Source organism: Chionomys nivalis, chromosome 23 (genome assembly GCF_950005125.1).
Source record: "Chionomys nivalis chromosome 23, mChiNiv1.1, whole genome shotgun sequence".
NCBI classification, from domain to species: Eukaryota; Metazoa; Chordata; class Mammalia; order Rodentia; family Cricetidae; genus Chionomys; species Chionomys nivalis.
This window is the reverse complement of record NC_080108.1, coordinates 41,183,867-41,207,015: the sequence shown is the minus strand read 5'-3', so window position 1 is coordinate 41,207,015 and position 23,149 is coordinate 41,183,867. Positions and strand designations below refer to the sequence as shown.

Genomic DNA, 23,149 nt, shown 5'->3' with positions numbered 1-23,149 from the left:
AGGCAGATTTCTGTGAGTTCGAGGCCAGCCTGATCTACAGAAAGATCTCCAGGACATTCAGGATTACATAGACAAACTGTGCCTTGAAGAACCAAAAGGAAAAAAAAACTAAAACAGACAAACAAACAAAAATCAAGGAAAAAATGCACCAGAAATGTAGTCATTGCTTTGCCTGGAATGAGCAATGACCTGAATTTGATCATCACTAACATACACACAGACACCCAGATGCTCACATGCTCACACACACATTCACACCCACACCCACACACACTTACACACAAATTCACACAAACAAAAAATGCACAAATGACTTGAATAGGCAGTTTACAAAGGAGAATTTCCAAACGACTAATAAACCTGAGATGTTGTTCAATGTTATTAATATCGGGGGGCAGGGTGGGGGTGCACGTGAAACCACAGTGAAATACCACACACTCACTGGAGCGACTCAATAAAGAGGTGGGCGTGCCAAGTCTGGGAAAGATGACAGGACTGTAGGAGAGCCAGCTGCTCATGGTCTGCTCAGAAGATCAAAGACTCAGAAGAGGCGTGATCTACTGATGTTTCAAACACATGAACAATGTACTCAGACAATCCCTCTCCCACTGGAAATAGAAATTCCCCAACCAAGCTGCACTTGCAATTCACTCCCTGAGACCTTCTTTGTCTTGTCATATGGTTATAAATCTTTCTTCGTAAGACAAGCTCACTCTACCATCTGCCTCCCATCCATGCGATGGACAATATCCACACCACTCTTACCACATTCTTTTCCCTCACTTCCCCAGAGTTAAGTCACATGAATGCTCCATTTCAGCTGGAACTCCTAGACAGCACTTCCTCTATAACTAGTAATTCTTCCTCAGTGTCTATTTGATAACAGATCCTGAAGCTACTGAAGCTACTTCTTTCTTCTTTTTCTTCTCCTCCCCTTTGACTTCTCCTCCTTGTCGTCGTCGTCGTCGTCGTCGTCGTCTTCTTCTTCTTCTTCTTCTTCTTCTTCTTCTTCTTCTTCTTCTTCTTCTTCTTCTTCTTCTTCTTCTTCTTCTTCTCCTTCCCCCTCCTCCTCTTTCTCCTCCTCCTCTTCTCCCTCCTCCCCCTCTTTCTTCCCCTCCTCTTCCCGCTCCTCCTCCCCCCTCCTCCCCTTCCTCCTCCTTCCCCTCCTCCTCCTCGTCCTCCCCCCTCCGCACGCCCCTCATCCCCCGTTGTCATCATCGTCGTCCTCCTCCTCCTCACCCTCCTCCTCCTGCTCCCCCTCCTCACCTACTTGTCCTTGTCATCCTCCTCTTCGCCCTCCTCCCCCCTCCTCCCCCTCCTCTTCCTTCTTCTTCTTCTTCTTCTTCTTCTTCTTCTTCTTCTTCTTCTTCTTCTTCTTCTCCTCCTCCTTCTTCATCTTCTTCCCCCTTCTCCTCTTTCTCCTCCCCCTCTTCCTCCTCCTCTTCCCCCTCTTCCTCCCCCCTCCTTACTCGCCCTCCTCCTCCCCCCTCTTCCTCCCCCTTTCCCCTCCTTCTCCTCCCCCTCATCCTCCTTGTCATCCTCCTCCTCCTCGTCCTCCTCCTCCTCACCCTCCTCCTCCTCCCCCCTCCTCACCAGCCTCCCTCCTTGTCCGCCCTCGTCCTCCTCGTCGTCATCTTCCTCCTCCTCACCCTCCTCCTCTACTCGTCCTCGTCATCCTCCTCCTCCTCCCCTCCTCCTCCTCCTGCTCCTCCTCTTCTTTCTTCTTCTTCTTCTTCTTCTTCTTCTTCTTCTTCTTCTTCTTCTTCTTCTTCTTCTTCTTCGTCTTCATTTTTTGAGACAGAATCTCTGTTCAGTCCTGGCTGTCCTGGAACTCACTATATAGACCAGGCTGGTCTTGAAATCAGAGAGATCCTCCTGCCTCTCCCTCCCAAGTGTTGGGACTAAAGGTATGCACCACCATACCCATCCTAAGGCTTCTTGAAGTGAATTAAGAGAAAGACAAGGCAGGTAGTGCTGGCTAATGCCCTTAGTCTCAGCACTTGGGAGACAGAGGCTAAAGAATCTCTGTGAGTTCAAGGCCAACCTGGTCTACAGAAATCAGGAGAGCCAGGGCTACACAGAGAAACCTTGTCTTGAAAAATCAAAAGAAAAAGAAAAAAGAGGAAGCATCTATTAGTAATGTCTCAACTCCCTTCTGCCCTCCATCCAGGTCCTCCTATGGCCCAGAGAACAGGCATTCAGACAAACCTATAGGACATCAGCATGGGGAGAAGTGACTAGAGAAAGAGTGGTTATCACGTACCTCTGTCTTGGCTGCCACCTGGCCCTGGTTCTGATACCTAGAAAACAGTATCCATGCAACACAAACTAAAAAACCAAGTAACATAAGGCTGAGATCCGCTGGCAGTGGGGCAGCCAGGCCCCACATCAGCGCCATTCCTCAAGCCTATGCCCCCTCTCAGCTACAGCTTCTGCCTTTATACTGAGATTCCATGACATCACAATAGGCCCTGCCAGGGAAAGCCAGGCTGTGGGCACGCCCAGGTACCAGCTGCTGCCCTTCCCTGTGTCTGCCCATGGCTCTGAGAGCTCTGATATCTAAAGCTCATCTGTGAATCTCCTAGGGTTCAGCTAGGCAGACTTGTCATTAAGGGGGGCGTGATGAGGCAGACTTTCAAAGGTCTTCCCAAATGACTTGTTCTGACTCACATTTTCTTTGGAGCCGGTCACTGGTCACTGTCAAGTTTGGACTGGGTCTATGGCCATAAATTGCAAACTGCAGGTCAGAACACAGACCCAAGTGGAATCTAAGAGAGCTGGGATAGATCAAGTGGAATCCCTCAGGGACTTGGAGGTACTTGGTTCTCTAGGTTTACAGGTCTCCATATTTCCTAGTTGCTGTTGCCCTGACACACATCACACTGAGCAGTGGCCTTAAGAGAGGATTGACGGTCTCATTGCCCAGCTCGGTCCTTATGCCACCCATCACTCCATCTTCCCTAGAGTCACGGCAGTGCAAACAAGACTGATGTGATCACTGATAAAGAAAATGCCTTTCTTCCTCTAGAACACAACGGACTACTGCCTAGTAGGCACCGTTTTAGGAGACTAGGTCTTTTCCCCACAGGGTCTTCCGTCTATAGGGGCAGCGCAATTAATATTCTTGGGAAGCCCACTAAAAAAAGAATAAATATGGAGTGCGTGCTTTATGAAGCGCTGTGCAACTCCTACAAGGATTTTAATCATCAAGAACTCTGCCCTGTACCCTGAGCACCGGGCAGGTGCTAGCCACATAGCATGGATGGATGTACACCAGGGTAAACCAGCCTGGAGTCCTGGGAAATAATTAGCAATGAAACATCCCTTCGGGTTCTTAAAACATTTGTGTGCAGTTCAACAGGAACCCTTAAAGATTTGCTTTTCTTACTATTTTAAATTGTGTGTGTATGCGTATGCACGAATGAGTGCAGGTGCTATGGAAAGGGGCCGAGAGGGAATCTTCAGGGACAGGTGTTTGAGAACCACACAACATGGGTGCTGGGTACTGAACTTGAGTCTCTGCAAGAGCAGCCTTCATTCCCCACCTCTGGGCCACCTCCGGCCTAACAAGGAGCTTTTAGGCCCTGTCATTTAGTGTCATTTAGATTATGATGTCAGCATGTCCCTTGAGGGTTCGGGGGGGGGGGGATTTTTTTTTTTTTTTTTGATTTTCGAGAAAGGGTTTCTCCGTAGCTTTTTGGTTCCTGTCCTGGAACTAGCTCTTCTAGACCAGGCTGGCCTCAAACTCACAGAGATCCGCCTGCCTCTGCCTCCCGAGTGCTGGGATTAAAGGTGTGTGTCACCACCGCCTGGCCAGGGGGGGAATTTTATCCCATAGTGAGGCATTAAGAGAGTAGGAAGTTAATTCAACTACATAAATAGCTGTTAATTATTAAATAAAATAATGTTTACTATTTTATCTAATATTTTTACTTAACATTTTTGATACAGGACCTAATTGGGCCTCAAATTCTTTATGTAGCCATGCTGGTTTTGAACTTCTTCCTTTTTTAAATTTTATTTTAAATTTTTTAAAATTTATTTTACATATTAACCCCAGTTTCCCTTCCCTTCTTTTCTCCTCTCCCATCCCCTCCCCTGCAACTCCCTTCTACCCCCCTTTCCAAGCACTTCTTCTCCAGAAAGGGAAGGCCTCCCATGGGCTTGAACAAAGTATAGCACATCAAGGTGAGGTAGCACTGAGCTCTTCCCCCTGCATAAAGGCTGGGAAAGGTAATCCAGCATGGGGAACAGGTCCCCAAAAGCCAGCTAAGGGCCAGGGCCAGGTCCTGATCTCACTGCTAGGAGCCTTACAAACATACCAAGCTACACAACGGTCACACGCACGCAGAGGGCCTGGGTCGGGTCCTGAACTTCTTGGTCTTTCTGCCACCACCATCCCAGTGCTGGAAGGGCAACCTAAGCACCACTAGCCTGACTTCAACTATGGTGTTTAAAAATGGGGCCTTTCAGGGGAGATTAAGCATAAAATTAAGCAAGTGGAGCCCCCATGGCTGAAGACTGCTAACCCTAGAAGGGGAAGAGATGAAAATGGAATACGTACACGCATGTGCTCCCTATCTCTTGCCATGTGACAACCCTCTCTGTTCCACATCTAGACTTCACCAGCAAAAGGTCACCAGATGTGGCCTTTCAACACTGCTTCAACTCAGAACCAAAATAAACTTTTCTTAATCAAGTAACCTCCTAGTCTGTACAGAAAAGCTATCCTCTCTTTCTTAATTGCTTAGCCAGTCTCTATATGTCCATTCGGCCCACTTGCATAGTGTCTATGGCTGCTTTCATGTCACTTTGTCACAGGAAAGTAGCTGTGCTGAAGGACTAGGTAGCAGCGTAGGAAACCTTTATATGCCTTTAGGAAATATCTTTTCCGCCAGTGCTGAGAGTTTCAGACCAGGGACTCATAGACGCTGGCCAAGGACCCGACTACTAAGCTACCCCTAGTGAATGCCTTTTTACAAAGCACATTTATCACTTATCTCTTTAGTGTGTGTGTGTGTGTGTGTGTGTGTGAGAGAGAGAGAGAGAGAGAGAGAGAGAGAGAGAGAGGTGTTTGTGAATTCTTGACTGTGGCTTGACTCCTACATACAGAGGTCAGAGGGCAACTTGATAAAGTCAACACTCTCCTTATTTCCAAATATATATTTTTTAGATTTAGTTCTTTTTATGTGTTTTGTCTGCCTGTATGTGTCTGTACCACATGTGTGCCTGGTGCCCAAGGAGGTCAGAAAGGGGCATCAAATTTCTTGGAACTGGAGTTTGAGATGGTTGTGAGCTGCCTGTGGGCGCTGGGAACTGAACCTAGGTCCTCTGCAAGAACAAGAAGTGCTCTCAACCTCTGAGCCAGCTCTTCATCCCTGCACTCTTCCCCTTCTGAGCATCAAACTCAGGTCACCAGGCTTGGAAGTCAGGGCCTTTACCTGCTGAGTCATCTCACCAGCCCTGGGTATCTTTTACAGTGTGCTATACACACTAATCAGAGTGTTAAATCAAACATTTATTCTACTATACATGATTCAGGGTTCTTAGATCATTTAAACTCATTTAGCCTTTCCCATGCATAACATGCTATTATAGTCAGGACTGCGGCTGTTTGTTTGTTTGTTTTGTAAAGCCCCGCCCACCCTAAAACTCTCTGTAGACCAGGCTGGCTTTGAACTCAGGGATCCTCCTGCCTCTGTATCCGAGTGCTGGGATTAAATCATGCACCACCACTGCCTGGCAGGAATTCTACTTTTTATTTTGGAGTAATCACAAAAGCTGTAATAAATGGATAGTAAACACCATTTACCCTTGCTCCTCTATCCTTAACACCTTTTCTAAAATTTATTTTATGTATATGGATATTTTGCCTCCATATATGTTTGTTACCACATGTGTGCCCAAGAGAGTCAGAAGAGGACATCAGATCTCCTGGAACTGGAGTTACAGACAGTTGTGAGCTACCATATGGGTGCTGGGACTCAGCCTAGGTCCTCTGCAAGAGCAGCCAGTGATCTTAAAAACTGAACCATCTCTCCAAACTCACTCTTTTGTTTGTTTGCTTGCTTGCTTGCTTGCTTTAGTCTTTGTTGTTGCTATTTGGGACAGGGTTTCTCTGTGTATCAGTGCTGGCTGTCCTGGAACTCACTCTGTAGACCGAGTTGGCTTTGAATTTACAGAGATCCAACTGCCTCTACCTCCTGGGTGCTGCGATTAAAGGCGTGCGCCAACACTGCCCTACCCCAGCCCCACTCTAAATATCTTATAAAACTTTAGTACACTTGTCAACACCATGAGATAAACCTGGAAGGTGGAGGCAGGAGGATCCAGAATCTAAGGTTATCCTTGGCTATACTGCAAATTCAAAGCAAACTTGAGCTACATAAATCCTATCTCAAAAAATAAAATAAAAACACTGGTGTATTTACTATTAACTGAGCCTCAGCCTTCACTTGGATGTCATGTTTTCCCACCGATGCTCAGGATCCAACCTGAAGATGCCAGGCTACAAAATATCCAGAGGTCACCAGACTTTCAGTAAATATTTTCAGCTAAATTTTGTCCAATTTGTTGTTGTTGTTTATATGGAATGCGGCTCTGGCAGACCTTGAACTCCTTCCTGTGAGCCTTGCAGGTCTAGACTTCTGGACTCTGCCAGTGGCCTGTGAGGAGTAGTTAGCATGTGCGCATGGGCGTGACAGGATACCACAGAAACTATAAAACAGGCAGTTTGCCAGCTCTGAGACAGAAAACTGACCCCAGAGAGAGAAGCCTACTTTCCACTAGCCAGAAGTCTAGTCCAAAAAGAAAGCAGGAGCTGGCTTGTTGAGGGCAGGAATGGCACCCGCATGGGCCACTGCCCTGCTGACCAAGCTCTGAGCTTTGCTTAGTCCCTTCCTGAGAAAGGCTATCGTACCATTTCACAGATGAGCAAACCATCTGTGGAGGAGAAAGAGTGGCTGCCCAAGGTCCCTCTAGAGCTAAACAGCAGACATGAGACTGGAATCATCATGACCGTTCTGGCACTTAGAAATAAAATGATTTGTCAGGGCACCCTCCGCAAAGCAGACACGTGGGGTGGGACCTTTGCAGGTTAAGGTCCCAGGACAGAGTTCCCAGGAAAAGGTCTACAGAAAGCATAAAGGGGGAGCAGGCTTGGGAGAGCTCACGACAGGAGCAGGCTTGATCTTACCTTTATATTTCCCAGGGAGCACTTTGTCAAAGGTAAAGGTCATGGAGTTGACCTTAACAGAGAGCTGGAGGCTGCGTTTCTCACCCTGGCGGCTCAGTGACTGCAGGGTCACCAACAGGTCACCGCAGGTATCTAGAGAGAAGACCCGAGAACCTCACATGACTGCCACAGCAAACCCTGCTGAGATTCTGAGTGCTTAGCCTGAGCAATAAGCCCTGGAGGCAAGTTCAGAAAGAACGCCTGGGAGCCCCCAAGAGCAGCTCTGGCCCACTTCCTCCAGGACAGTACAATGACCCAGTTCTCAGTCACCCCAAGACAGGGGAGGGTTAGTAACTTGCTCCAGGTCACAGTCCTTGGAATCTAACCAGAATCAGCAGCAACATTGAGGAAACTGCATTTAAATCCCTTATAGACTCCAAGAAGGGCAGTAATCCCATTTTACAAAGTGAAAGTCTCAGGCCTGCCGGGAGTCGTGGTGCACGCCTACAATCCTAGCATTTGGGAGCTGAAGGCAAGAAAGTTAAGATCATTCTAAGATGGCTGGAGCGATGGCTCAGCAGTTAAGAGTATACTTCCAGAGGTCCTGAGTTCAATCTCCAGCAACCACATGGTAGCTCACAACCATAAGATCTGGTGCCCTCTTCTGGCCTGCAAGAACACATGCAGGCAGAACACTGTATACATAATAAATGAACCTTTCAGAAAAAAAAGCATTAAAAAAAAAAGCATTCTCAGCCTTGGACTAGATGAGACCTGGACTCAAAAAAACACCAAAGGAGGCTGGGGAAATGATCCAGATGTGTGTGTGGTGAGCTGCCTGCCACACACACATGAGGGTCTGAGTTTGGTTCCCATAAACGCAGATAAAGAGTTGGCATGGCAATGTGCACCAGGAGCCCCAGCACTGGGAGCGGGCAGAGATAAGCAGTACCTAGAGCTCTCTGTCCAGCCAGCCTAGCTGAACCCATGAGATTCAGGGTCAGTGACAAACCCTGTCTCCAAATAATAGAAAAAAGTGTAGACAGATCAAGGGAAGACATTCAATACCGCCCTCTGACCTCCACACACAGGCACACATGCGCAAGTGTGCCCACACACACTGTGCCCTTACCTACACACACACTCACACCATGCACGCGCGCACACACACACACTCATGTGCACACACTTTCATGTACCAAGCATGCATACACACATCATACATGCACGCACACACAGGATCTGATTTCAGCCTAAAAAGAAACCTTTGGAAAATAAAGTAGAAACAATCCAGGTGCCTGGTAGCTAGGCGGTTACTGAGAACTCACCGTTCACAAAAAACACCCCAGAACCCTGCAGGTCTCCCCAGGAATGGCACTGCCTTTACTGTAACCCCACTTCAGAGACACCTGGTCCCATCTCCTCCCACTGTCCAGTTCTCCCAACTCTCATTTGCAGTGGACACTTCACCTAAGCAGGAGACTTTTCCAGAAACAGATGCCAAAAACTGCACGAAAGTCACATCCGTCACAGGCCTGTTGGTCACGGTGACAGGGAACGTCTGTGGTTTCAGCATCAGCCCAGCTCTGGTCTCAGCCTCAGGCACCAGAACCTGTGAGAAGATGAGATGGCAGTGCTTCTCAACCTTCCTTATGCTGTGGTGGCCCCAACATAGCATTTAGTTCACAGCTGCAGTTCTGCTACTGCTGTGACCACACTGCAGCATAAACATCCGACACGCAGGATTGTGATATAGGACCACACTGCAGCATAAACATCAGACACGCAGGATTCTGATATAGGACCACACTGCAGCATAAACATCAGACACGCAGGATTCTGATATAGGACCACACTGCAGCATAAACATCAGACACGCAGGATTCTGATATGGGACCACACTGCAGCATAAACATCAGACACGCAGGATTCTGCTACTGCTGTGACCACACTGCAGCATAAACATCCGACATGCAGGATTCTGATATAGGACCACACTGCAGCATAAACATCCGACACGCAGGATTCTGCCATGGGACCACACTGCAGTATAAACATCCGACACGCAGGATTCTGATATAGGACCCCCCCCCCAAAGGGTTGTGACCCAGAGGTTGAGAACTTGTGCTAGAAGCTTCAGAGAACAGCTTTCCCCAGCCTGTGAGGCTGGAAGCACTAGAGCCTTCCTGAGGGCCTCAGGCTCAGCAGATACTAAAGGGTGAAGGTTCACACTGAGTCTAGATGTGTAATCACACCAAATACAACAATTCTGTTTGTTCCCCGAGTGTATCCCTGGCTGTCCTGGAACTCACTCTGTAGACCAGGCTGGCCTCTAACTCAGAGATCCGCCTGCCTCTGGCCCCAGCACAGGGATTAAAGGCGTGCGCCAGCATGCCCAGTAGGAAGTGATATTTTCATAGTAACACACTAGTAGTTTAATACCTAAGCCAGGCATGGCAGCACCAGCCTCTAACCTCCCACTCAGGAGTCTGAGGCAGAAAGAACACCCCAAGACCAAGTCAACCTGGGCTGTTGTAAAACCAACTCTCAAAGAGAGAGACTGTCTGGTGCCTCCCCAGAGGCACCCATAGAATTAGGTCATTTTTCTTTTTCCATGTGCTTATTTTCTTCTGTGTTACTTTAAGACAGAGACTCTGCAGTCCAGGCTAGCCTGAAACTCACACTCCTGCTTCCACTCCCCAGCGCTGGGACTGCAGGCATGTGCCATCACACTCGATTCCTTTCCTGTGTGCCTTTCCCAAGCTCAGAAAAGGACGGGGAAGGAGGCACACATCCCTGCTGCATTCCCAGTAAAGAACTGCCCAACTCTGGGCTTCTGACAGAGCCTCGGGAGCTGTCGATGTGGCCATCTTCACATAAGCTGGGCACCCACCAAATATCTCCACTTGTCCCTCCAGAAGGAGGAACCCACTCCGGAAGAACCACGCTTAGTAGACACTTCCAGGCCTCCCTCACTAAAGCTGGGAGCAGAGCTGATTTGACTGGCCAGTCATGTGGGCTCCAGGCACATGGTCTTTCCCAGGCGGGCAGACCTCTGGTTGTCGTCTTGCCAGTAGCCCAGTTGTGCTCAGGCCTACTCCATTGTGGGGATACTCCAGACAGGGGCTGCCCTGCTCCTCTGCCTGAATGGGCAAGCTCCCTGGGGTCTGTGGTTGTCCTGGAGTCAGGGTGGGGTAGTTCCTCTAGTCTGGGCTCTCAGAAGCTGGCACCATGAAATTCTAAAACTGCAAGAACTGGTTTTGCCCTGCTTTGGCCTCGTGGATGCCCTAGAGCAGCCAGAAACAAGGATGGCACAGGAGGGCACACGTTTGCTGCCAGCCCTGCACATACCCAGGGAGAGAAGACAGCCTCGGCCTACCACAGCCCTCACACGGAGGAAGGAGATGAACTGAAAGGCGTATAACACTCTGGAAAGCCCTTGCTTTTCCTCGAGCTGGGGTGGGGGCAGTGAGAGTGAGTGGAGGCTGGATGTCACCTTGGACACTGTTTTCTCAGAAACCAATTATCTTGTTCTTTGGAGATGAAATCTCTCATTGGCCTGGGGCTTACCTAGCAGGCAAGCCTGGCCAGCCAGTGAGCCTCAGGGATCTGCCTGCCTCTGCCTCCCCAGCACTGGAATGACAAGCCAATGCCAGCACACCTGCCTTTTAATGGACTCCAGGGATCAAAGGTCCTCATGCTTGCAGGGCAAGCACTCTCCTGACGGTCACCTTCCCAACCCGCAGATATTGTAAGACAAACACGCACCTGGACTTTGTAGGTCCCTGGTTTCGCTTTAAAGCAAAATGATCCATGAGCATCCGTCTCCATGGTGACCAAAGCCTTGTCCTTGTCTTGAGAGGACAGGACCACTTTGTATTTACTCATCTGTTTGACAGTATCAGGGGAGCGGATGATGGATATCTGGCCACAGATGCTGAACCTGCAACGAGAAACCTGGTCATTCCAGCAAGACTTAAGGCAGGGGGCAGGCCCCAGGCAACCTAACACAAGACTATCTAACAGACAGACTTTGTGACTTTCACTTTAGAGACCCGCCTGCAGAAGTCTGCAGCTGGGCCCAGGGCAGAGCTGTGTGCTCTGGGTAACATACTGTCCCCACCCCACCTCCGCAGTAGCCATTTGCAGGAAATCTGCAGGTAACAGAAACATTTCAGATAACTAGATTACTGATATGACTTGGTCAACCTTCAAACAGGAAGAGCTGTCAGCTGCTCACAAAAAGAAGGACTATTACCCAGGCCAGGAAACCATCAGTCCTCATTTGTGGTGAGATGCCAACTAAGAACAAATGCAAAGCTGAAACTGAACTCAGGAGCTCGAGCCCCAGTGCCTCTCATAAAGGCAGAGCCCTATGGATGGGAAGGACCTGGCTTCCAGCTTCCAGATAACGGGGCCCTTCAAGAAACACACAGCAGGTACAGCTGCTCCCCAAGAAGGAAGGCCAGCGAGAACGCCCGTCAGAGCCTGAGGATTGCTTCCCAATTCCATGTCTGGTGTGCAGCTAAGACACCATCTGGAGGCCAGCCAACTCTCTAACTCACTAAAGGTCAAGTCTCATCTTAGCCATCACAGGAGGCAAACGTCAGCTGCTGCTTTGGACAGAATTATACTGAAGAACTTTGTGCTTCTGACAATCATGGGCCAAACAAAATGCTGGAGAAACTGATGTCTGACCCAACTGGACAATCAGGGACAGGCTCAAGGAATGGTTGCAGACAGCTGTGCCGTTCAGGAGCGAGTGAAGGGCTCACCACCTGCCTCTGTGGTGACTGTCATCCAACAGAGGCTTCTACATTCTTTTTTCTTTCTTTTTTTCTTTCTTTCTTCCTTCCTTCCTTCCTTTCCTTGGATTTTGAGACAGGGTTTCTCTGTGTAGCCTTGGCTGTCCTGGAACTCACTCTGTAGACCAGGCTGTCCTGGAACTCACAGAGATTCCCTGCCTCTGCCTCCCCAGTACTGGGATTAAAGGTGGATTAAACCACCATGCCCAGTGGTTTCTACATTCTTAACTTGTCAAACAGTTTTTTTTAAAAAAAAAAAAAAAAACGGATCAGGACAAGTTGGGCACTGGTGGCGCACACCTTTAATCCCAGCACTAGGGAGTCAAAGATAGGCAGATCTCTGTGAGATCAAGGTCTTCAGAGAGAATTCCAGGACAGGCTCCAAAGCTACACAGAGAAACCCTGTTTCAAAACAGGAAGAAAGATCCCCCACCCTATACTCCCTGGGCTCCCTGCAGGGGCTCTACACCCTGCATACTGCCTCTCTCTTCTTGTCCCACCCAGCTTGCATCCAGAACCCTTCTTCCTTCTGCCCCCTTTCCTCTTTGGGCACATAACACCATCCAGCTCAGTCTGTCTGGCGCTGGGGGCAAATCCTCAGGGCAAGTAGGCAGGCGAGACTTCCTTTGTTTCACTGGCCTGCCTGCACCAAGCAAGGTAGGAGCTTTGTTTACGAACTACCCAACCTGCACGGAGATCTGATCTTGGCACCAGGAGAGCCATCAGTGGGAGAGCTAATCTGGGTACCAGGAGAGCCGTCTTTGGGCACAGAGATCTGATATTGGTACCAGGAGAGACACCACTGGAGCACCAGGAGAGCTATCACTGCAGAGTGCCATCACTGGGAAGGTACATCAGTAGGCAAGGAGACCTGATCTGGTAAAAGAAGATCCATAGGGCAGCATTCGGAGAAAGAGATGGGCAGGCGCCAATGCAAGAATTCACCCAACAATCTGAAAAATGTTGTAATAAAAGCGGCAGGGCTGCGTCCCCGGCACCCGGCCGCCCACATGGCTAGCTCATGCCCCCAAATAATTACACAGAAACTGTATTTTTTTAATCACTGTCTGGCCCATTAGTTCCAGCCTCTTATTGGCTAGATTTTATATATTGATCTAACCCATTTTTAATATTTTGTGTAGTACCATGAGCTGGCTTACCAGGAAAGATCTTAACCTGTGTCTGTCTGGAGTGGGAGAATCATGGCGACTCCCGACTCGGCTTCTTTCTCCCAGCATTCTGTCTGTTTATTCCACCCACCTAAGGGCTGGCCTATAAATGGGCCAAGGCAGTTTCTTTATTAAATGAAAGTAACCTCCATCAGAAAAACTATATGAAACCACCAGAACCCAGCGACCTCACAACAGGAGGACATGAACACCTTAATCATGAAGAAGTAGATAAAATTGACTTTATGAAAGTGATTGACGCCCTTAAACAGCATGTAAAAAATGCCCTTATAGAAATGGATGAGAATTATAACAGAAAGTTTGAAGAATTGAGTAAATCAGTGAATGATACCCTAGGAAAACAAGGAAAAACAATCAAACAGATAATGGAAACAGTTCAAGACTTAAAAACTGAAATGGAGGCAAAGAAGAAAACACAAACAGAAGGCCAGCTGGACAGGGAAATTCTAGGTAAACGAATAGAGACTACAGAAGCAAGCATAACCAACAGAATACAAGAGATAGAAGAAAGAATCTCAGATTCTGAAGATACCATAGAGAAAATAAACACGCTGATCAAAGAAAACAGCAAGGCCAACAAATTCTCATCACAAAACATTCAGGAAATATGGGACACAATAAAAAGACCAAACCTAAGAATAATAGGAATAGAAGAAGGAGAAGAAGCGCAGCTCAACGGTCCAGAAAATATATTTAATAAAATTATAGAAGAAAACTTTCCCAACCTAAAGAAAGATATACCTATGAAGGTTCAAGAAGCATACAGAACACCGAATAGGCTGGATCAAAAAAAAAACATCCTCTCGCCATATAATAATCAAAACACAAAGCATACAGAATAAAGAAAGAATACTAAGAGCAACAAAGGAAAAAGGCCAAGTTACTTATAAAGGTAAACCTATCAGACTTACACCTGACTTCTCTATGGAAACCATGAAAGCCAGAAGGTCCTGGATAGATGTACTGCAGAAACTAAGAGACCATGGATGCAAGCCCAGACTACTATACCCAGCTAAGCTTTCGTTCACTATAAATGGAGAAAACAAAATTTTCCAGGATAAAAACAAATTTAAACAATACATAGCCACAAATCCAGCCTTACAGAAAGTAATAGAAGGAAAATCACTAATCAAGGAGTCCAACAATGACCACAGTAACTCAGACATCTAGAGACCCTTTACCAGCACAACTCAAAGAAGGGAAACACACAAAATCTACTACTAAAAAAATGACCGGAGTTAACAACCACTGGTCATTAATATCACTTAATGTCAATGGACTCAACTCACCTATAAAAAGGCACAGACTAAGAGATTGGATACGAAAACAGGATCCAACATTCCGCTGTTTACAAGAAACACACCTCAACCACAAAGACAGGCACCTACTCAGAGTAAAGGGCTGGGATAAGGCTTATCAAGTAAATGGACCTAGGAAACAAGCAGGTGTGGCCATACTAATTTCTAACAAAGTTGACTTCAAACTTAAATCAATCAGAAGAGATGGAGAGGGACATTTTCTACTCATAACAGGAACAATTCATCAGGATGAAATCTCAATCCTGAATACCTATGCCCCTAATATAAAAGCACCCACATACGTAAAAGAAACATTGTTAAAACTCAAGGCAGCCATCAAACCGCACACATTAATAGTAGGAGACTTTAATACTCCTCTCTCACCAATGGACAGGTCAATTAGACAGAAACCTAACAGAGAAATAAGAGAATTAATGGAGGTAATGAATCAAATGGACTTAACAGACATCTATAGAATATTCCACCCAAATAGGAAAGAATATACCTTCTTCTCTGCAGCTCATGGAACCTTCTCAAAAATCGACTACCTACTCGGTAACAAAGCAAACATTCACAGTTACAAAAAAATATTAATAACCACCTGTATCTTATCAGATCACCATGGATTAAAGCTAGAATTCAGCAACAATGCTACCCCCAGAAAGCCTACAAACTCATGGAAACTGAATAGTCAACTACTGAACCATACCTGGATTAAGGAAGAAATAAAGAAAGAAATTAAAGTCTTCCTTGAAGACAATGAAAATAAAGAAACAACATACTCAAACCTATGGGACACTATGAAAGCAGTCCTGAGAGGAAAGTTCATAGCACTAACTGCCCACTTAAAGAAAACAGAGAAAGCACACATTGGAGACTTAACAGCCCACCTGAAAGCTCTAGAAAAAAAAGAAGCAGACTCACCTAGAAGGGGTAGAAGACTGGAAATAATCAAACTGAGGGCTGAAATCAACAAAATAGAAACACAGAAAACAATTGAAAGAATCAATAAATCAAAAAGCTGGTTCCTGGAGAACATCAACAAGATTGATAAACCCCTATCCAAACTAATCAAACGGCAGAGAGAGAATTTGCAAATTAATAAGATCAGAACTGAAAAGGGAGACATAACCACAGACACAGGAAATTCAGAGAATCATTAGATCTTACTACAAAAGCCTGTATGCCACAAAACTGGAAAATGTGAAAGAAATGGACACTTTTTTAGATAAATACCATATACCAAAGTTAAACCAGGACCAGGTGAACAACCTAAATAGACCTGTTAGTCGTGAAGAATTAGAAGCGGTTATCAAAAACCTCCCTTCCAAAAAAAGTCCAGGACCAGATGGTTTCAATGCGGAATTCTACCAGAACTTCCAAGAAGACCTAATACCTATACTCCTTAAGGTATTTCACAATATAGAAACAGAAGAGTCATTGCCAAATTCCTTTTATGAAGCTACAGTAACTCTGATACAAAAACCACACAAAGACCCAACCAAGAAAGAAAATTACAGGCCAATCTCACTCATGAACATCGACGCAAAAATCCTCAACAAAATACTGGCAAACCGAATCCAAGAACACATTAGAAAAATTATCCATTATGATCAAGTAGGCTTCATACCAGAGATGCAGGGCTGGTTTACCATACGCAAATCTATCAATATAATCCATCATATAAATAAACTGAAAGAAAAAAACCATATGATCATTTCATTAGACGCTGAAAAAGCATTTGACAAAATTCAACATCCCTTTATGATAAAAGTCTTGGAGAGATTAGGGATACAAGGGTCATACCTAAATTTAATTAAAGCTATATACAGCAAGCCGACAGCTAATATCAAATTAAATGGAGAGAAACTTAAAGCCATCCCACTAAAATCAGGAACACGCCAAGGCTGTCCACTCTCTCCATACCTCTTCAATATAGTTCTCGAAGTTTTAGCAATAGCAATAAGACAACATAAGGGGATAAAGGGGATTCAAATTGGAAAGGAAGAAGTTAAACTGGCATTATTTGCAGATGATATGATATGTACATGAGCGACCCCAAAAACTCCTCCAAAGAAGTCCTACAGCTGATAAACGCCTTTAGTAACTTGGCAGGATACAAGATCAACTCCAAAAAATCAGTCGCCCTCTTATACACAAAGGATATGGGAGCAGAGAGGGAAATAAGAGAATCATCACCTTTCACGATAGCCACAAAAAGCATAAAATATCTTGGGGTAACTCTAACCAAGGAAGTGAAAGATCTATTTGACAAGAACTTTAAGGCATTGAAGAAAGAAATTGAAGAGGATACCAGAAAATGGAAGGATCTCCCTTGCTCCTGGATTGGGAGGATCAACATAGTAAAAATGGCAATTCTACCAAGGGCAATTTATAGATTCAATGCAATCCCCATTAAAATCCCATCAAAATTCTTCACAGATCTTGAAAGGACAATAATCAACTTTATATGGAGAAACAAAAAACCCAGGATAGCCAAAACAATCTTATACAATAAAGGAACTTCTGGAGGCATTACCATCCCTGACTTCAAACTCTATTACAGAGCTACAGTAATGAAAACAGCGTGGTACTGGCATAAAAACAGAGCAGTCAACCAATGGAATCATATAGAAGACCCGGATTTTAACCCACAAACCTATGAACACATCATTTTCGATAAAGGAGCTAAAAGTATACAATGGAAGAAAGAAAGCATCTTCAACAAATGGTGCTGGCACAATTGGATGTCAACCTGTAGAAGAATGAAAATAGACCCATATCTATCACCATGCACAAAACTCAAGTCCAAATGGATCAAAGACCTCAATATCAATCTGAACACACTGAACCTGATAGAAGAGAAAATGGGAAGTACCCTACAACATATGGGCACAGGAGATCGCTTCCTATGTATAACCCCAGCAGCACAGACATTAAGGGCAACATTGAATAAATGGGACCTCCTGAAACTGAGAAGCTTCTGTAAAGCAAAGGACACTGTCATTAAGACAAAAAGGCAGCCTACTGACTGGGAGAAGATCTTCACCAACCCCGCTACAGACAAAGGTCTGATCTCCAAAATATATAAAGAACTCAAGAAACTAGACTTTAAAAGGATAATTAATCCAATTAAAAAATGGGGCACTGAACTGAACAGAGAATTCTCATCAGAAGAAGTTAAAATGGCCAAAAGATACTTAAGGTCATGCTCAACCTCCTTAGCGATCAGAGAAATGCAAATCAAAACAACTTTGAGATATCATCTTACACCTGTCAGAATGGCTAAAATCAAAAACACCAAGGATAGCCTTTGCTGGAGAGGTTGTGGAGAAAGGGGTACCCTCATCCATTGCTGGTGGGACTGCAAACTTGTGCAACCACTTTGGAAATCAGTGTGGCGGTTTCTCAGAAAAATTGGGATTAACCTACCCCTGGACTCAGCAATAGTACTCTTGGGAATATACCCAAGAGATGCCCTATCATATGACAAAAGCATTTGTCCAACTATGTTCATAGCAGCATTATTTGTAATAGCCAGAACCTGGAAGCAACTTAGATGCCCTTCAATAGAAGAATGGATGAAGAAAGTGTGGAATATATATACATTAGAGTACTACTCTGCGGTAAAAAACAATGACTTCTCGAATTTTGCATGCAAATGGATGGAAATAGAAAATACGATCCTGAGTGAGGTAACCCAGACCCAAAAAGAAGATCATGGGATGTACTCACTCATAATTGGTTTCTAGCCATGGATAGGGGCCACTGAGTCTATAATTTGTGATCCTAAAGAAGCTAAACAAGAGGATAAACCCAAGGAAAAACATATAGATATCCTCCCAGCTATGGGAAATAGACAAGATTGATGGGAAAAAATTGGAATCTTGGGGGGTGGGGTGTAATGGGGATGAGGGGTGATGGGGAGAGAAAAGTGTGAAGGAGAGGATGAGGGGAACTGGGGGAATCGGGTTGATTGGGGTTAAAGGAAGGTTGGATTGGGGAGCAGGGAAACTCATACCTTAGTTAAGGGAGCCACCTAAGGGTTGGCAAGAGACTTGAACCTGGAATGGCTACCAGATGCCCAGGGCAATGTCCCCAGTTAGTTCATTGGGGCACCTGAGGATAGGGAACCTGAAATGAACCTATCCTATAATCATACTGATGAATATCTTGCATATCGCCATAGAACCTTCATCTAGCGATGGATGGAGATAGAGACAGAGACCCACACTGGAGCACCGGACTGAGCTCCCAAGGTTATAATGAGGAGCAGAAGGAGAGAGAACATGAACAAGGAAGTCAGGACCATGAGGGGTGCACCCAACCACTGAGACAGGGGGGCCGATCTATTGGGAGCTCACCAAGGCCAGCTGGACTGCTACTGAAAAAAACATGGGATAAAACCGGACTCTCTGAATGTGGTGGACAATGAGAGCTGACGAGAGGCCAAGGAGAATGGCACAGGAACTTTCATCTGGCGATGGATCGAGAGAGAGACAGAGACCCAATTTGGAGCAACGGTCTGAGCTCTTAAGGTCCAAATGAGGAGCAGAAGGAGGGAGAACATGAGCAAGGAAATCAGGACCACGAGGCGTGCACCCCCCCACTGTGACAGTGGAACTGATCTATTGGGAGCTCTCCAAGGCCAGCTGGACTGGGACTGAATAAGCATGGGTTGAACCTGGACTCTCTGAACAAGGCGGACAATGAAGGCTGATGAGAAGCCAAGGACAATGGCACTAGGTTTCGATCCTAATACATGAACTGGCTTTGTGGGAGCATAGCCTGTTTGGATGCTCACCTTCCTGGACCTAGATAGAAGTGGGAGGACCTTGGTCTTCCTGTAGAGCAGGGAATTTGGACTGCTCTTCAGTATCGAGAGGGAGGGGGAGTGGACTAGGGGGAGGAGAAGTGGAGTGGGGATAGGGGGAGAGGAGCGGGGGGAGGGGGCAATATGTGGGAGGAGGGGGAGGGAAATGGGAAACGGGGAGCAGTTGGAAATTTTAATTAAAAAAGAATAAAAAAAAACAGGAAGAAAAAAAAAAGAAGGAAAAAAAGATGAGAACTGGAGAGATGCTCAGTGGTTAAGAGCACACAATCAGGACCTGCATTCTCAGCACCCACCTCAGGGGTCCACAACCCCCTGAAATTCCTGTTAGGGCCCAAAGAAATTCAGGACAAATGGCTGAGGTGCCTAGTAACGTATCAAAGTAGGTGCTGGCCTCAGGCTCTCCAGACAGGCTCCTCCAGGCAGTTCCAGAGTCCTGGCTCCTCTCAGCACTTCTCACCCGTGACCCCAGCTTTGTTCCCTTCCCCGGCTTCTCCAGCTGATCCTTCTCATGTGCTCTCATGGCCCCTCCAACTCTTTGCTCATACTCTCAGTCTCTCCCCTACCCCACTATGCTCTCTGTCCACCTGTGGCCTGGTCTATTCTACCGCCATGCTCTGTCCAGACCCTTCCAGGTGCCTCTGGCTGTTCTTTCCCTCATATCTACAAGAAACCTTCTCCTTACCCACACCTAGGAGCGGCCATGTCCTCATTTTCATTCTGCTCCAGATCTGAGACAATCTTCTGCCCCCAGACACCCATTTACATATGTGCACACACGGAGACACCAAAAATAAAACTTAATTTAAAAGGAAAATAAACCTTGGGTCAGCAAGAAGGTCCAGTGAGTAGAAAGGCACTTGCGGCCAAGCCTGACGACCTGAGCTCAATCCCAAGACCCATGTTGTGGAGAGACCTGTCTCCACATGAGTGCCTCGGCACATATACGGACACACAGGGGCGGGGGCACGACACGACATGACTGACTCATAAATAAATAAGTGTAATAAGATTTAAAAAAATAAAATTGAGGCTGGGGAGAGGACTCAACAGCTAAGAGCACTAGCTACTCTTGCAGACCTGGGTTTGATTCCCCGCACCCACGCAGCAGTTTACAGCTGTTTGCAACTCCAGTTCCAGGGGATCTGACGCCCTCTTCTGCCCTCCAAAGGGCATGGAATGGCCATGGTGTACAGACATACATGTAGACACACTCACACATACAAAACAAATACAAGTAACCTTAATTATCAGATGTACACAGACACCAGTTGTTCAGATATAAACTGGGGCCTGGCAGTATGTCGACTGACTCTGCAGCGGTGCTGGCTTCTCCTCTCCTCTCCTGCCAGCGCCCAGGGCAAAGGCACCCCAGCCCCATCTCCTATTGCCACCGGCTCCTATCTGCACCATCTGCCAACACTGACTTCCCAGCAGTTCCTACCCACCTAGCAGGCAGAAAGTCCATCTCTGTAATGCCCTTGCTGACCCCATGGTCTCCGTGGGCAAGGCTGTCCCTGTACCTCAGGAACGTGGTCAAAGGCTTCCCATCACCAGCCTCTGGCCTCACTGGTTCAGCCCCTTCCACCCAGTTCCCTCCCCTCTGAACATGCTGCCTTCCTGCCTGGACCCCGGCACCTTCTTCCCTTGGTTCTCCTAAGGCCTCAGAGCTACCACCCCCACCCCAATCTACCCAATGTCTTCTCAGAGCGCTCCAATCTCTTTCTGGCACAATTCAAAATTGAAGCATCTCTCTTTGGGAGCTGGGCGCTGACAACCTATCCCTACCACTCGGGCTCAGCTCCCTGTCACATGTGCAGCCCGGCACAGGGCCGCACCAAAAGCAGCCACACAGGAGCATTCACGGAGCTTGCAGCTGAAACCTAGCATGGATGCTCCAACACAAAAGCAGAGGGGAGAGGAACAGGACTTGAACCCAAGAATTATTTTCTAAGGATAACTGACTTCCTTCAAAGTTGAAGGGTCGCAATGCTTCCTTGGAGACTAGGCTCCTAGCTTTGGTGTCAGCAACCACCTTGTCCTTGTCCCTAACACTCACTTTCTTAGTTCCTGTGACCTCAGCTATTCAGGCTCCCCAGCCCCTGCAGTGCTGGTGGTATCCCACCTCCAGCTGACCAGCCTAGGAGGCCAATCATCAGGATGCAGGAGAGTGTGCCACCTAGTGGCCATGCGGCACCAAACCTGAACCCTCATCACCTATCTCAGCAACACCTCTCTAGGCTGCAAACCCCTAAATACCTTTCCATTCCGTCCTTGACGTGCATGTAATCAGTGACTACATGGTTAACTCTACCAACAACCAGAAACATCTCCAAGAACACCTCCACACCCACCACCATCAGAGAAGCCAACAAAGCCCTCTGGGATCAGACAAGGGAAGTGCTCACTTCAGAGAGATTTTTCTAAGACAGACAGACAGAGGTAGAAATATGATTATTTATTGTGTTTGTATACATGTGGAGGTCAAGGACAACTTATACAAGCCTATTCCCTTCTTCTACCACGTGGCTCCCAGGGATCAAATTCAAGTTGTTAGGTGTGGCAAGAGGCACATTCGCCTTCACCTTCTTTTTCCACTTTAACAAACCCATTTTAACTTAAAAGCAAAAGAAATCAATCTTAATGTCCAACACACAAGTGTCTTCAGTTATTAAGACTCAGCTCTCATCTTTCCAAAAGAAAGCCAGCTGACTCTCGAGAGCTACTGGAACTGAGGGAATCCTGGGCAGAAATACAGTCAGGTCAAGGCTCATTTTCTTCTCCACCACTGCTAAGAGAGGAGCTGGGACGCTCCCAAGACTGCACACAGCCGTGGGTTGGCTAGTTTATGTCACTTCACACACGCTGGAAGCATTTGGGAAGAGGGAATCCCAGCTGAGAAAATGGTCCCACCAGATGGGCCTGTAGGCAAGCCTGTGGTTCATTTTCTGGACTGATAACTGATGTGGGAGAGCCTGGCTCACTGAGGACGGTGCCACTCTTAGGCAGGTGGTCTGCGTATATAAAAAAGGAGGCTGAGAAAGCCAGTTGTCAGCCATCCATGGCCTCTGCTTCAGTTCCTGCCTCCAGATCCCTACCTGACTTCACTCAGTGATGGACTGTGATATGGAAGTGTTAGCCAGATAAACCCTTCCCTCCTCGAGTTGCTTTTGGTCATGGTCAGTAGTCACCCTGACCAGACAGCACACTTACCCAGTAGCAATGAGGTCTGCCAGCTGAGGAGTGTTGGGTGCAATTTTGATGGTGACCATCTCAAAGTAGAGATGCTCCTTCTGAGCATGGATGGTGTACGTCCCTGTCGTTATGTTCTCTAGGCGGAAGGAGCCGTCAGCTTTTGTTCTGACTGTGAAACCAAAGCGCGTGAATCAAAGAGAAGCCCAAGCTTGTGTCCCATGGAGATTCTGTCCCTTGTGTCTCTATTGTTCCAGGATTCAAACAGAGCCTTTGAGCACACTCAGGACCACCATGATAGCCCACCTCTAACCTGTTGTTCAGGGTGACTAACCTTTAATCTGGTTGTTCAGGGTGACCACAGCCTCTGGAACACCTTCTCCTTCAGGTCCGTTCAAGACCCGCCCAGTGACAGAGAAGCCCATGACATGGAGCACGGGCTGCAAAGTGAAGAATAGGTGTTCACATGCCCAAGTCACCAAGACCCCTTCCTGGCCAGCACCACGGCTCCACGTGTTGGCCCTTGCAGCTCTAGTTCCAGCCAGGCCCCTCTCCCTCACAGCATCTATCCTCTCAGATGGTGAACGGTCACCAGAGTGGAATAAAAACAGCCGCCAAGCTCACTCCCCAAGCCAGGTTGCTGCCTCTGGCTTGTGGGT

The 23,149-nt window shown here is 46.8% G+C and overlaps 1 protein-coding gene across 3 annotated transcripts in view; it reads right to left on the bottom strand.

The window, feature by feature from the left end:
• The window catches only part of LOC130865236 (BOS complex subunit NOMO1-like), a 48,308-nt gene that overhangs the window by 15,405 nt on the left and 9,754 nt on the right, over positions 1–23,149 (bottom strand). For all 3 annotated transcript variants that reach the window (XR_009056085.1, XM_057756174.1, XM_057756175.1), the window contains exons 4-8: positions 22,825–22,930; positions 22,512–22,662; positions 10,943–11,117; positions 8,645–8,786; positions 7,196–7,327 (exon numbers count right to left, since the gene is read on the bottom strand). Coding sequence is in view for 2 of the 3 variants with exons in the window: in XM_057756174.1 (XP_057612157.1) it covers positions 7,196–7,327; positions 8,645–8,786; positions 10,943–11,117; positions 22,512–22,662; positions 22,825–22,915 (691 nt within the window). In the remaining variant the exon portion in view is untranslated. The remainder of the gene's footprint in view (positions 1–7,195; positions 7,328–8,644; positions 8,787–10,942; positions 11,118–22,511; positions 22,663–22,824; positions 22,931–23,149) is intronic.